This window comes from Hylobates moloch, unplaced genomic scaffold (assembly GCF_009828535.3).
Source record: "Hylobates moloch isolate HMO894 unplaced genomic scaffold, HMol_V3 SCAFFOLD_23, whole genome shotgun sequence".
In the NCBI taxonomy this organism is placed as follows: domain Eukaryota; kingdom Metazoa; phylum Chordata; class Mammalia; order Primates; family Hylobatidae; genus Hylobates; species Hylobates moloch.
Window position 1 is genome coordinate 29378010 of NW_026652298.1, and position 15190 is coordinate 29393199.

Here is a 15190-nt window from a genome sequence, read left to right on the forward strand (position 1 = left end):
TCAGTGTTCATACATAGAACAGACCAGAGAGCTGTCAAACAGATATCACACCCAAGATCAGACCTACCAATGCATTTTTTTCTTTACTCTCCATCATGTGTTTATTTAGATTATGTGAATATCCTTGAAAGATACATAATATTTTTGTAGGTATTACTGTATATGTGTGTGTCTTTTACATAAACAGTGTTTTTACCATAAACCTCATTCCATTTCTTCCTTTGTTCACACGTGAGCATTAGCCATAATGCTGAATGTGAAACCCTTTCATCTCTTGCAGCCACTGCGTAATATTCCATCATATGCAATCCCCACGTTTCACTTACCTGCCGGAATGAGTCTTCATATGCAACAATTAGTATGGTGGAGGAACTGGCCCATCAGAAACCCATCAGAATGGATGGCAGCTACAAACAGCTGCCATCATTGCAAACCAGCAGACTATCAGCCCCACTTGTCATTTCCATAATTATGGCCATCTAGAGGGTCAACAACTCCCCAGCCCCGATAAACAACACTGCAATAAACATCTTTTTTTTTCTTCAGATAGGGTCTTGCTCTGTCACCCAGGCTGGAGTGCAATGGTGTGATCATGGCTCACAGCAGCCTCGAACTCCTCAGCCTCCTGAATAGCTGGGACCACAGGCACATGCCACCACGCCCAGCTAATTTGTTTTCCTTTGTAGACACATGGTCTCAGGGTCTTACTATGTTGACCAGGCTGGTTTCAAACTCCTGGCCTCAAGCGATTCTCCCACCTCCACCTCCCAAAGTTTGGGGATTACAAGCATGAGCCACCACAGCTGGCCAATAAACATCTTCATACCGGCCTTCTCCATACCACAGAGAAGTTCTCCAGGGTGCAAACCCACAAGTAGAATTGCCGTGTTTGGGGATATACCCCCATGCCCTTAGCTGGCCAGAGCCCTCTAAGCCCACACACTGGGAGACAGAGTAGGAAGAGGAGCTGTTTGGGGGAAACCCACACAGACCACCCATGAATTCAGCAGGCCCAGCCTGTCTGCTGGAATTTACCGCACTACAGCAGCAATTCTCAAACAACAGTCCACCTATCAATGGTGTCAGTGTCCTGGCAGTGTCGCCTGGGAACTTGTTAAGATAAAAATTTTCAGATCCATCCAGCCCTCCTGAGTCAGAAACTACAGGGGTGGAGTTCACCCAGCAACCTGCGAGAAACTGCTACACATTCAAATTTGAGACTGTGCTAAGGCCACAGAGGCCCCGAGCATGGGGGAATTGTTGATCACGGGGCAATCGAATGATGGGGTAAGAACTAGAGCTGGCAAGGAGACATCTCGGCTGTGAGAAAGAGGTTACATAGGGACTTTACGCAGACTACTGCACATGCTTCCCACAACAGCCGCGTTGTGAGAAGCCAGAACAGCAAGAGCCCCACATGAATGAGAGGAAAAGATTGAGTCCGCTAAGAGACAAGAGAATAACAACAGCTCTCATTCTTTCATTGTTTCAACAAATATTTATCATCTACTGTGTGCCACGCACTATATAAGGCCCTGAAGATACAGCAGTGCCTAAGATGAACAAGGTTGCTGCCTTCCTGGAGCTTATATTCGATGGGAGAAGATTTAAATAAATAAATAAATAAACATGTTAAGTAGATAAACGACTGGGGGCGGTGGCTCACGCCTGTAATCCCAGCACTTTGGGAGGCTGAGTCGGGCAGATCACGAGGTCAGGAATTCGAGACCAGCCTGACCAACATGGTGAAACCCCCATCTCTACTAAAAAAAAAAAAAAAAGAAATAAATAAACAAGGGCTACAAATCAAATAAATAGGAGTAATGTGATCAAGAGAGCCTGGGACACAGCAGCAATTTCCACAATAGCCAACAAGTGGAAACAACCCAAATGGCCGTCAGCTGATGAATGGACGCATGAGATGTGTTACAGGAAATGGAATATTCTCCAGCCATACAAAGAAATGAAGCACTAGTACCTGCTACAACATAAATGAATCTTGAAAATATTATTCCCAGTGAAAGAGGCCAGACGCAAAAGGCCACACATTGTATGATTCCACTGATATCCAATGTCCAGAACAGGCAAATCCATAAAGATGGAAAGTAGATTCATGGTTGCCAGGGGACACGGGGAGGGGAGAGGAAAGTGGCTGCTAATGGATATGGATTGTTTTTGTAAGGGTGATGAAAACCTTATTAGAATTAGACACTGGACTTGGAGTAAGTAGTGATGATGGTGGCACAACTTTGTAAGTATTGGGTTGGTTCAAAAAGAGTTGCGACTTTTGCCATTAGAAGTAACGACAAAAATGGGCTGGTTGCAGTGGTTCACACCTGTAATCCCAGCACTTTGGGAGCCCAAGACAGGTGGATCACCTGAGGTCAGGATTTCAAGACCAGCCTGGCCAACATGATGAAACCCCATCTCTATTAAAAATACAATAATTAGCTGGGCGTGGTGGTGGGCACCTGTAATCCCAGCTACTCAGGAGGCTGAGACAGGACAATTGCTCGAACCCAGGAGGTGGAGATTGCAGTGAGCCGAGATCACACCACTGCACTCCAGGCTGGGCAACAAAAGTGAAACTCAGTCCCCACCACCCCCCCACCTCCGCCAAAAAAAAGAAGTAATGACAAAAACCACAATTACTTTTGCACCAACCTATATATTAAAAACCCCTGAATCACATACTATACTTTTTTAAAGTATACTTTTTAAATATACCAAAAACCACTGAACTATATACTTTTTTTTAAAGTTACAAATAAACAGAAAGGAGGGAGAGATTCGGTGTAAATCAGGAAATGCCTTTGTGATGGGGTGACACTGGAGATGGGCCTTGAACAGCGAGCAGTTGGACACGTGAAGATGATGGGAAGAGCATTCCAGGCTAAAAGAATAGCAAGTGCAAAGGCCCTGAGGCAGAAAAGAGCTGAGATATTCGGAGAACAAGCAAGAAGGCCAATGGAACTGGAAGAGGGCCAACGAGCAGGGGCATGTGACATGGTGTCCATCAGCAGCACCCGTTTCACAGAGTGAAATACTGCCCATGTGAACTCACTAAGCAGCACGGGATTGGGAGGAGATGCAATCCTGAATGTCTTTGAAATCAAAGTTTGGGCTCCTTGCAACCTCCGTGCAATAAGCAGGGTCTGAAACTCAGAGGGGCTGCAGGGAAAGAAAGTTTTGAGACAAAAGACAGAGGCCTTCCAAACCTAACTTGCCTTTTTCACTTGTAAACAGGCTCTTCATGCTGAGCTTCGGGGGATCGCTGAATCCTCTGAAACTGGATAGAAATTTTGTTTGTGCATGTTTCTCGAGCAAGAAGCCATCACTTTTATCGGATTTTCTAAGGAGTCCCCCACTCTCCCGCGCCCCAAAACTCCAAACTATTCAGACTTTTGAAAGGATAACAAAGTACGTAATCAGAATGGCTACTGGTCAGTTCTGCCATCCGCAGATCCCCTGGGCTTCTCCTGAGTACCAAAGTTTGTGAACCTTCAGCCCAAAAGCCCAAGGACACTTTTCCCCAGGGCAGCCCTTCCTAGAGTGTGCGGCAGAAATGAAGAGTCTTTAGCGACCTTCATTTCCTGGACAAAGAATCTTTAAAGTGTGGCTCGCTCACTCCAGGGTCTGCATAAACCGATTTGGTATGGGGGAAGGAAATGTCAGAACTTTTTTGTATGGTCTTATGTGTACTGATGCTGGCACCCACTCCCAGAAGGCCCATGTAAGATGGCAGGAATCAGGAAACTTGGACCAAGGAAGATGACCACCAGCATTCCCGTCGCTGGGATATGCTGCTTGTACGGCAATTATATGTGCCTCCGAAGGGGATGCGCAGATTAAATTATTTATCAGCTTGGGGTAAAAGTTATTGCGGTTTTTGACATTGAAAGTAATGGCAAAAACCACAATTACTCTTGTACCAACCTAATACTTTTGAATTGGCTAACCATCACAAAGCAGACATGTGGTTTAAAAATGCCCCCTTCTTAACAAAACCACAGCCTGAAGATAGCACTGATCATGCAAGCACAGGAAAACACTAAACTGGACTCCCCTCCCCTTCTCTTCAAAAGCTTCTCACAAGGGTAAAACAATGACGGTCTATTGAGATCAAAACAAAGTCAGATAAAAATAATGAAAACGCTCAGGAGGAATGGTTAAAATCCAGATTCTTTTTATTAATGATAAACTTCACCCTTCAGTGTACATTATGCATTGAGATAGTAACTAATGATAGTTTGAAGTCATCACAATTAGCAACAGGTTTTCAAATAATATTTATTTCACTCTCAAGCTTGGTTTGAAATTTCTGTCCTTATGTATGCTTCATAATGTACTTAATCATTGTCCGTGGGGTCATGCATATGCTTATAAATGTGCATATATTGGGGTGCATATAAAAAACATTTTATAGACAGGGATGTGCTGAAAAAATGTAATGAATTAGACAGTAGAAAGAACCAACTATGTGCTCCAAGCCACACAAATGCCTAAGAATTTCGCGTTTGTTTGTGGCACATAGTTTGAGTGCTTCTCAGATGTTAAGGTGCATCCAGATCACCTGGGGATCTTGTTAAAATGCAGATTCTTAATCAATAAGCAGGAGGTGGGGCCTGAGATTCTGCCCAAGCTCCCAGAATATAAAAATGCTGCTGGTTCACAGGCCATATTCTGAGTGACAAGACCCTAACGGTACTGTGATTGTTAATGTCATGTGTCGACTTGACTGGGCCACGGGGTGCCCAGATATTTGATCAAACATTATTCTGGGTGTTTCTGTGAGGGTGCTCTTGAAATAGATTAACATTTAAATCAGTAAGCTGAGTAAAACAGGTTGCATTCTAATGCCAGTAAGACAGATTGCCCTTCTAAATCGAGTGGGCCTCATCCAATCATCTGAAGGCCTGAATAGAACAAAACACTGACCTTTGCCCCAAAAAGAGAGAATTCTCCTGCCGGTCGGCCTTCAGACTTGTACAAGAACAGAGGCTCTGGAGATTTTGGACTTGCCAATTCCTTATAATGAATCTCTTTGTATATTTGTTCTGTTTCTCTAGAGAACCCTGTCTCTTGCAGTCACCTGAAGAAGAAGCTACACTTTTTCTTGATAGCCTTCCACCCATTTCAGGAGAATTATGTTTCAACATAATTGTTGTTTTAAACAAACAATTATGTTTCAACATAATTCTGTTGCCATTTTTGAGGTTGAAATGACTGAACATTGAAAATTTCACAAGAGAGTACTGAAAGCTAGTACTAGAACCAGTGCTTTCTTATGAAAGCTAGTACTAGAACCAGTACTTACAAAAGTGCTAGCTCAACTTTCTTGTACATTTCGTTGTGTGTTACCTGTCTCCTGATATTTGGCTGTTTGCTCTGCAAGGGCAGGCATTGCTTTTGTACTATTCACAGTTACCTCATTTCTCTCAGCATAGTGCTGAGCATAAGTTAAATGTTCAGTAAATACCTATTGAATGAATGAATAAATGAATGAATGAATGAATTTGAAGATACTTTGTTATGCCAGGTAAACCAGGATATCAAATGCAGAACTCTTACTTGCCAAATACTGAACTAGGCACTCAGAATCCAACTATGGACTAGAAGAGACAATTGTGGTCCCTGTGTGTCTTACTATGAATGATAATAAAAGGGCCAGGCGCAGTGGCTCATGCCTGTAATCCCAGCACTTTGGGAGGCCGAGGTGGGTAGATTACTTGAGGTCAAGAGTTTGAGACCAGCCTGGCCAACATGGTGAAACCCTGTCTCTAATAAAAATACAAAAATTAGCCTGGCATCGTGGTGGGTCCCTGTAGTCCCAGCTACTTGGGAGGCTGAGGCAGAAGAATCCCTAGAACCCAGGAGGCAGGGATTGTAGTGAGGCAAGATCATCCCAATGCACTCCAGCCTGGGTGACAGAGTATGACAGTGTCAAGAAAGAAAGGAAAGGAAGGAAGGAAGGAAGAAAGAAAGAAAGAAAGAAAGAAAGAAAGAAAGAAAGAAAGAAAGAAAGAAAGAAAGGAAGAAAGAAAGAAAGAGAAGAAGAAGAAGAAGAAGAAGAAGAAGGAGGAGAAGAAGAAGAAGAAGAAGAAGAAGAAGAAAGGAAGGAAGGAAGGAAAGGAGGGATGGAGGGAAGGAAGGAAGGAAGGAGAGGGATAATGGAAGGAGACAGATAATAAACTAGTAAACCAGTAAATTAGCAAGTTAATTTTAGACCATAATGTAAAAATGAAGCAAATAACACTGGCTGGGTGATGGAGTGTGTCAGGCTGGGGTGGGAAGCGACTAAGCCTAGTCAGGGATGGCTTCTCAGAGAAGATGACATTGGAGCTGGGACCCTGGTGATGAGGAGGGACCAGCCACACAAGGGCCAGTGCAACAGCTCCGAGGTGAGAATGAGCTTAGCTTATCCAGGGAACAAGAAGAAAATGGTGCATCTCTTTTCTTTCCAATTACAATGATAAATATATGACACCAATATTTCCAAACAGAACTCAGACTCCCAGTATCTTGATTCAAAGCCTCCAGGTATCCCAATGTCCAATCTATGTGTTGACTTTTAAACACTTGAATAGAGTTCCTGAGCACTTCTTCTTGCACAAGAAGCATCATTTATTTTTCAAAAATGCAAGGGCAATGGGCATGAGTGAGCTTTCTAGAGTAATGGTTACACAGGTATAGACATTTGTCCAAGCTCATCAAACTATACACTTACAATGTGTGCATTTTATTGTGTAAATTATCCTTCAATGAAGTTGATTTTTAAAATGCAAGGACTCAGTGCCCAAAGAGAAGTCAACATACCCTGCAAAGAAAAATAAATTAAGACTTTTCTGTGGCCAACAGTAGATGCATGCACACATGGACTTCTCCAGCCTGGGAAGCTGGTCAAAGCCTCAGGATAACCACAAATGCATAGAAAGATGGGAGGCAGGAGAGAAATTGGAAGGCAAAAGGCAAGAGGAGGAGGTGCATTTATCATTGTTTGTTGCTATTTCTTTGCAAGGGGTGCCAGTTCTTCTGAAGCACGTTTTAAAAACACACAGGACCCTGCTCTGCCATTTGCCACTTGGATTTCCAATTCTGTTTGAAGGTGAACAAAATAATGACATGTGTTCCCTACTGGCTTCAACTGTAGAGAGCTTCAAACATGCGCTTCTGTCCCCAGGGTCATTTCTCACCAACGCCTCCACCAAGACGTCTGGGCCTGCCCGGGCCGATATAGAAAGCATTCCTAGTCTTCATCTTATGGTAGCTTCTTGAACTGGCTCCGATGCATGCGCTGTTGTTTGCAGGGCATCATGTACTTCTTTGTGATCTGAGAAGTCTGGAATTCCTGCAGGTTTGCTCTCAAACACAGTGCAGCCTAGCGGTCAAGGATCCGTGCACTCAGACTGTCCGGGTTTGAAGTCCAACACTCCACTCACCAGGGGCAGGTTCATCCTCTTGGAAAGAAATCTGTGCCTCCGTAAACAGCAGATTGTCATAGAGCCTACCTCATGGGGGAAGGGTGTGAAATTAAATGAGAATTTACACATAAGCTTATGGCAAAATTGCAAAACCAACAAGGATTTTTCAACACTACTTAGGCCAACACTTTGCAATGTATTTAATGTAGTCACATATAGACCCTCCCTCCTATTCTGCACCTGCCAGCCCCTCCCACTCAGATTCAAAGGCAAGTCCAGAGAGTTTAGGAGACTTGGTCAATGTCACACAGTTAAATAAATATAGCAGAGCAAGCGTTAGTTACTGAGATCCAGATGACAACATAATTCTCTTCAGTAGACAGGAGGTACAAAATTTCAATAATAAGGATAGTGATAAAAGGTTAATAGTTGCTGAGCAGTAGCCATGTGACAGGTCCTGTGCTCATTGTTTTCCAAGCCCTGTCTCAATGAATCCTCCACCTGCAGACAAGAGTCTGAGACTCAGAGAGGTGAAGCAACCTTCCCAAGGTCACACATCTATTAAGTGGCTGAGCTGAGATTGAATCTCAGGCCATCTGACTGGAGTCTGCGATATTCAGACCAACTTGACTGACTCTCTAGGGGCTGCAGTTAACATAACAGAGTGAATTGGGTGGAGGTGGTGACTGAGATGAACCCAAGAGCTTCCTGATGGGGGCAGTCATCACTTAGTGGCAACCAATAGCTGCTGTGTGAAAATGCAGATCCAATGTCACCAGACCCACTGAGTTCTCATGAGAAATCAGGAATCTGGATTTCTGCGTGAGATCTCCCAGTTTGTAAATGTTGGCAACTGAGTCTCACTTGGTTTTAAAACACCATGCATAATAGAGACTAAAGAGATTTCACAGCCAAATACAATGAGCCGGGTCCTGATGTGCAAAACCAAGCTTTAAAAGACATTTCTTTGTGCGAGTGAGAAATTTTTAAATGACTGGATGTCTGATGATATTACGGGATTTTTGTTCTTTTTCCTGGGTGTGATAATGGAATTGTGCTGTGTAGGAGAATGTCCTTGCTCTCAGGAAAGCCCCATGCTGAGATATTAAGGACTGTCATGTCTGCAACTTATTTTCACATGTTTCAGCCAAGAAAGAAAGAAGAAAGGGAGGGAGGGGAAAAGGGAAGGAAGAAAATGAGGAAGGGAAGAAGATGAGAAGAGGGGAGGGGAAGGAAGGAAAGAGAAGGGAGAAAAGGAAGGGAGAAGGAAAGAAGGAAGGGAGGGAGGAAAAAAGAAGGAAAGAAGGGAGGAAGGGAAGAAGACAGAAGAAAGGAGGGGAGGAAGGGAAGAAGGAAGGAAGGAAGGAAGGAAGGAAGGAAGGAAGGAAGGAAGGAAGAAGGAAGGAAGGAAGGAAGGAAGGAAGGAAGGAAGGAAGGAAGGAAGGGACAGAGGAAGGGAAGGGGGGAAGGAGGATGGAGGGAAGGAGGGAGGGAGGGAAAGGAAGAAGAGAAGAATGGAAGAGAGGAAGGAAGGAAATAAGGAAGGAAGGAAAAAAGAAAGGAGGGAGGGAGGGAAGGAGGGAAGGGGGAAGGGGGATGGAGGGAAGGAGAAGGGAAAGAAAAAAATATGGAGAGAGTGTGTGAGCAATAAAGCAACGACGACAAAATACTAATAATTGTTCCATCTAAGTTAGTGGTTCTCAACTGGGGCCAGTTTTGCCCTTAGATGACATTTTTCACTGTCACAACTGGGGTGTGGAGTGTATGCTACCAGCATCAGTGGGCAGAGACCAGAGACGCTGCCAAATATCTTGCCATGCCCAGGACAGCCCCGCACAACACAGGATTCTCCAGTCAATAGTGCCAAGGTTGAGAAATCCTCATCTAGATAAAGGATATATTGAAGTTATTTTATGATTTTTCAAGGTTTTTTTTTGTATGTTTAAAACTTTTCACAACACAAAATTGAGGAAAACTTAAAAATAAAAACACCTACGTAGAAATACCTTGCAGATCAAGCAAAGCATGTCTACATGGTTTGGTATCCACAGCTGGCTGCCATGTGCAGTCATTTATTCTAATAAATAGTGACTGACTGTGGCTGCTCTTGCAGCTGCTCAATGGGTGTTTGTTCTGTTCTTACAAGATCCCATACAAGCCTACCCCCCACCGCTTCCTGGAATTGTTGTCTTTCTCCTTTTCTCAGCCCTAATTAGCCCAGAAGCAAGCAGGCCACAGGCCCAGGCCTCTGAACCCGCAAACTGGTATCTTGGAGGCCTCTGCAGCAAAACCCAAGTTTACTGGTCACTAGAGGCAAAGTTTATAATGGGGGTGCGACAACATGCTTTATGTCTTTCAAGAGAATATGCTTTCAGTCTGAATGAGAACAAACCCCCATTCAGGGCCCCTTGCAGCTCCAGACAAAAATTAAGAGGCTGTGACTGGCAGGTTAATTTCACCTGGAAGCTGCTTTGCGTCATAGCAGCCTCTCATATGCCAAGCTTGGCATGTTGACACCCACTGGAAGCATCCCTTGGCACAATCCGGCAAAGGCTACTGAGTCAATTGCCACAGCTGGGACTCCAAGTGATTAACTGTGTAAGCAGCCCAGGATGCATTTGGCAGGTACCTGGGGCAGCCCCAGCACCACAGAAAGCTTACATACGTTGAGAAATAAGCAACAGAATGCAAATACGGCCAGGCACAGTGGCTCATGCCTGTAATTCCAGCACTTTGGGAGGCAGAGGTGGAAGGATCGCATGAGGTCAGGAGTTTGAGACCAGCCTGGCCAACCCCAAGCCAGGTGGAACCCTGTCTCTACTAAAAATTCAAAAAAATTAGCCGGGCGTGGTGATGCACACCTGTAGTCCCAGCCAGTCAGGAATCTGAGGCAGGAGAATCACTTGAACCTGGGAGGCGGAGGTTGCAGTGAGCAGAGATCCTGCCACTGCACTCCAGCCTGAGTGACAGAGCGAGACTCTGTCTCAAAAAAAAAAAAAAAATGCAAATAAAATAAGAGATTCACAGTGGCTCCTCTCCTTTCTACTAGATTAATTTATCCATCCCTCAACCCTGCGAAATATCCCCAAACCCAAGACCAGTGTTTCCCCAAGTGTGGACCACTTTATCTCAGAGCCATTAGGGGAGTGGGGGGTGTTAAATGAAGATTGCTCGGGCCCACCCAGAACCTACTGATTCACAATCTCTGCGGATAGAACTCAAGAATCTGCATTTTAGGACACTGTCCCAGATCCTGACGTTTATTCAATCTGAAAACATCTGTCCCAGACACAATTAAAACCGGGAGACTGATAATGCACAATTTCCTAACTGTGTGACCTTGGACACAGCACCTCACCTGAGCCATGATTTTCTTGCATGTATATGAATATTAAAATAGTACCTGTCCCATAAGATAGTTTTGAGAACTAAATGAGAGAGTGTTTACTTGCACGCGCACACACACACACACACACACACCCAGTACAGTGCCTGGCTCCCTGTACAGTGCTCAGCAGGCATTAGTTCCTTTTCCTTAACAGTGATTGGCTACACATTAGCATCACCTGGAGAGCTTTTCAAGGTGCAGATGCAACCGGGCAAAGTGGCTTATGCCTGTAATCCTAGCACTTTGGGAGGCTGAGGTGGGAGGATCACTGGACGCCAGGAGTTCAAAACCAGCCTAGCCAACATGGTGACAACCTGTCTCTACTAAAAATACAAAAAAAAAAAAAAAAAAATACAGATGCTCAGGTCCCACCCTAGAGATTTAGATCTAAGTAGCCTAGGGTGGGACCCCTGGTGACAGGGTTTTTTTTATAAAACATTCTAGTTAGTATTACACAGCAGTTACAGTTGAAAATCATACCTCAGAAGCTGCCAGTAAAAATCAACAACTCTCTTTTCAGGAGTATGCACTTCCACTCCATTCTGGAATTCTCAAAAAATGTATACTGGGAGGACCTGTGTTGAGGCTCTGGTACCCTAGGACTGGCTCCCCTAGATTCTGCCACCAGGCCGACCCTCCCTATACCTGCAGAAGAAAGTAGCTGCAACCCGCTCAGCTGTGGTCATTTTTCCCCCAGCAGAGCTGCATTGGGGCAGGACCAGGAAGTTGGGCCCTTGGGTAACTGGTAGAGAGCTGTCACCAGAACGCCCAGATCAAAGAGGGCTGATCTAGCATCACTTTCTCCCACAGATGCCCAAAGGTTAGCTCCTCTCCCTACCTGCTCACCTCCCGTCTGGCCAACCATCAAGGAGGACTCTTTAAAGAGCTGGTTCGCGAGGACAGGGCTTGGTGGAGATTTCAGCAGTAGTTAACCAAATCTGCAAGGCAGCCTACCTGTCTCGGAGTCAATCTTTCCCTACCAAGGCGATACCCGCTGCTGCAGTCCTGAGACCACTTCTCCCTCATCTTAACACAGACCCGGGAATTAACAGGGACTGGCCTGGCCGGTGGGGCTGGGGACAGGACACCCTGTGGTTGTGGCAGGTGGGCGGGGCCAGGGCTTTACTCCTTTAGTAGGTCAGGGTTTCTTTGAAGCCCCTCGGAGCTTACTTCTGTGCAGCAAGACCCCACCATCCACCCACAGCTCCCTGCTGACCCAAACCGAGAACTTCCTCACCTCTTCCCCCAAAATCTCTTCTCTCTGGGGGAAAAAAAAAAAAAAAAAAAAATCTCATCGGATACTCTGCGTATAAATAGAAAATAATTACTAGTGGGGTGGTGATGTTCCTTTGCCTATTTTTGGTGGGTCTCTTTGTTCAGATTTTTTAGGCATCACACGGAGCGCATGCACAGACGCGCGCGCACACACAGGCCCCCGGCAGAGGGGGCGCGGAAGAAGGGGTGGGGAGAGGGGAGAGGAAAACACAGCGACTTCGTTGCCCAGACTCGGAAAGGGGACAGTTAAAGCTTATGCCCCAACCATCCAGCTGTTCGCAGGCCGCTAGTCGCTCCTTCCACCCCGCCCGCCCGGACCTCACGGCAACCCCCAGCCTCTCCCGCGGCCGGGGGCTTAGTGCTCCTAGTGGCTGCGTCCTCCGCCTCCAAAGTTACGGAGTTTGCGAATCGATTTAGACACTTAAAAGAAAAAAAAAAAAAAGCAAAAGGCAAATAGCTCCATTAATCCCCCAAAGCCTTCTCCCATCTGCTGCAACTAGCTGGTGCTGGGGCTTGCATAATGAACAAGGCAAACCCGAAAGTTGACGAAATCAGGGTGCTTGGAAGTGAGGGCGCACGAGGAGGGGGCTCGGGCCCCCGGAGTCCACGCCAGCCAGGGCAAGGGGCTCAATCTGTAGCAATGGCCACGGCCCTGGGCAGGGAGAGGCGGTGGCCAGAGAAAGGGATGAGGTGGGTAAAGGGGCGGGGGCAGCTGAGGTCCCAAATCCAGGGACCGCGAGGCTCTGGGAAAGCGAGGCGGCCGCTCCAAGCAAGGCTTTTGTTCTCGCTCTCCCCTCACTCCACCTCCCTCGTCTCCTTTTCGCGAGTCGTACGAGTTGCAGGCGGCACTCACTCTGACCCTCCCTCGTTCACACACGCGCGCTCGGGCTCACACACGCCCCCCTCCCCTTTCGGGCTCGCCTGCCCCTGTTTACCAAAAAGCTAGCACCTGGAATCCGAGGGGTGCCATGGACCCTCTCCCCAAATCCTAAGACTTCAGGGCCATGGGCTCCCAGACTATGTGTCTCAAGTCCGCCTCGATCACCAGCGGGAGGAGGCGGCCAGAGGGCGAGGGAGCAGAGTCACACACACACACACACACACGCTCACACACACACGCACACGCTCAGACCCACACCTGTGCTGAGCCCAGCGCCCCTTCTCCGCGCTCCAAGCCGAAGTTGGCTTCCCGGTGACATCCCCCAGCGGAGAGGCTGGGATGCGGGGAGCGGGGACCGTGGGGAGCGCCATTGCCTGGGGGAAGGTGGGGAGGAGAGAGCAGGGAGAGCGAAGCCCCGAGGGGAGGGCGAAGGGGAGGCAGCCCACCTGGACATGTGCTCCCTTTGGGGCCGGTGCGCTTTCTCCAGCCCCAGCTTGGTGAAGATGCCCACGAGCACCATGACGGCCACCACCCCGCAGATGATGTAGACGATCAGGTTGGTCTTGTCCTTGGTGGGGTCATGCAAGGGGTCGTCCTTGCGAGCGGGGGGCTTGCCGGTGTTGAGCCAGAGCGGCGTGTCGTAGTTGGTGCAGGTGCTTTGGTTCAGTCGCCGCTTCTTAAACGTGCAGCAGAACCGGAAGCCACAAGTCCCGCAGCAGAAGATGAAGTCGCCCGAGCTGCAGTTGAACGGCGGGTCCCACTGGCCCATGACATCGAAGTAGCCCCGGCAGAAGTCTGGCGTGGGCGCCCGGGTCGGGGGCGCGTCCGATGCCTCGGCGCCCTCGCTGGCCTCTCCGGAGGCGGCCCCGGAGCGGTTGCCCCCCGCCAGCAGCAACACGCCGCCCAGTTGCGCCAGCTGCCCGTGCCCCGCTCGCTCCTGCGCCCGGCACACGCGGGCGCACAGCTCGGTGAGGAAGCAACCGAGGAGCAGCCGGAGGACGCGGCGCATGGTGTCTCCCAGCCCGGGCTCGGCCGCTTGGCCGCCGCTGGAGCCGCTGCGGCCGCCTCTCGAGGCGCGGCCGAAGCTGCCGAGGCTGCTGCCGGGGGCTGCGAGCCGCCGCGGGCCGCACATGCAGGGAGCGGCGCGGGGCGCTCGGTGGTCTGCGGCCACTGCGCTCCCCTCAGCCCGCGTTCGCCTCCAGCGCGCCGCGCGCCGAGGGGCCGGCCGGGGAGGAGCGCGCCTGGCCGGGCGGGGGGAGGATGAGCGGGGGCAAGCGCGGGGTGCAGGTCCGGCCGGCCACTGGGTGAGGCGGGGGTGGAGAGCAGAGGAGAATCGGGCTGGCAGCGCCTAGCCTTGGCCGGCAGCCCCGGACTGGCCGCCCCGAGCCCTCTCGCAGTATCCCTCTCACCTCTTCAGCTCGCCAAGTGCGCTGGAGAGAGCGAAGCGACACTTGTGGAATGAAGGGAGGGCAGGAGGGAAGGGGGAGGGGAGGAGGGCGGGCAGAGGAGGCGCGGGTGTGGGGGGGGCGGGCGCGAGCTCTAGAGGGGCGGGGGCGCGGGGAGAGGTGACTCGAGCGGGAGCTAGCTGAGGGGCGTGCAGAGCTGAGCCAGGCGAGCGGGCGGGGAAGAGCGAGCTCGGCAGCCGCCGAGGCTAGAGGAGCCTCTCGGATTTCCCGGCAGGTAGAAAACCGCGGCGGGACCTCCCGCGCCCTCTCTGGGTAGGAGGCGCGGCTCAGCCCTGTCCAGAGCGCAGAGGCGGCTCAGCTCGTAGTTTTTTCACTGGTGCGTGTGCAGGAGCGGCGGCCGAAATCTGTCCATCAGGGGAAGGATGACTCGGAGAGGATGGGGCAGACTAGATGGCTTTCACTCCAAGACAGACTGGGTGCAGTCGGGTCAGGATCGCCCCTCCCAGGCGTGCGGGGCCGCCTTGCCCTTCCGGACTGCGCCCTCCAGCCCTGCGCGCAACCCGCATGGCTCAACTCCCTGGGCCCAAGCAAGGGCCCAGGCAGAGCTGGGAAGGACAGGTGGCAAGCCCCTGGGCCAGGGATAAGCACCCTCCGGGGGAGAGGGGCTCGGGATGAACTAATCAAAGAAGGTCGGGGGGTAAGAGGGGACAGCGGAATAAGGCCGAGGCTATGGCGTGTCCTGGAAGGTCTTTCCTTGGAAGTCCCCCAGCCTCTCGAACCTGCCGCTTTCTGTCCCTCTTCGCCCCCGCAGCGTTTTCTG

The 15190-nt window shown here is 49.2% G+C and overlaps 1 protein-coding gene across 3 annotated transcripts in view; it reads right to left on the bottom strand.

The window, feature by feature from the left end:
• SHISA9 (shisa family member 9) overlaps positions 1 to 14178 on the bottom strand; it is a 339083-nt gene extending 324905 nt beyond the window's left edge. For 2 of the 3 annotated variants that reach the window (XM_032145538.2, XM_032145536.2), the window contains exon 1: positions 13411 to 14178. In XM_032145538.2, coding sequence (XP_032001429.1) covers positions 13411 to 14096 — 686 coding nt within the window. In that variant the 5' untranslated portion in view covers positions 14097 to 14178. Of the gene's footprint in view, positions 1 to 7205; positions 7505 to 13410 lie in introns of those variants that run through there. The other variant, XM_032145539.2, reaches the window with a different exon arrangement.
• Between the last annotated feature and the right edge of the window lie 1012 nt (positions 14179 to 15190).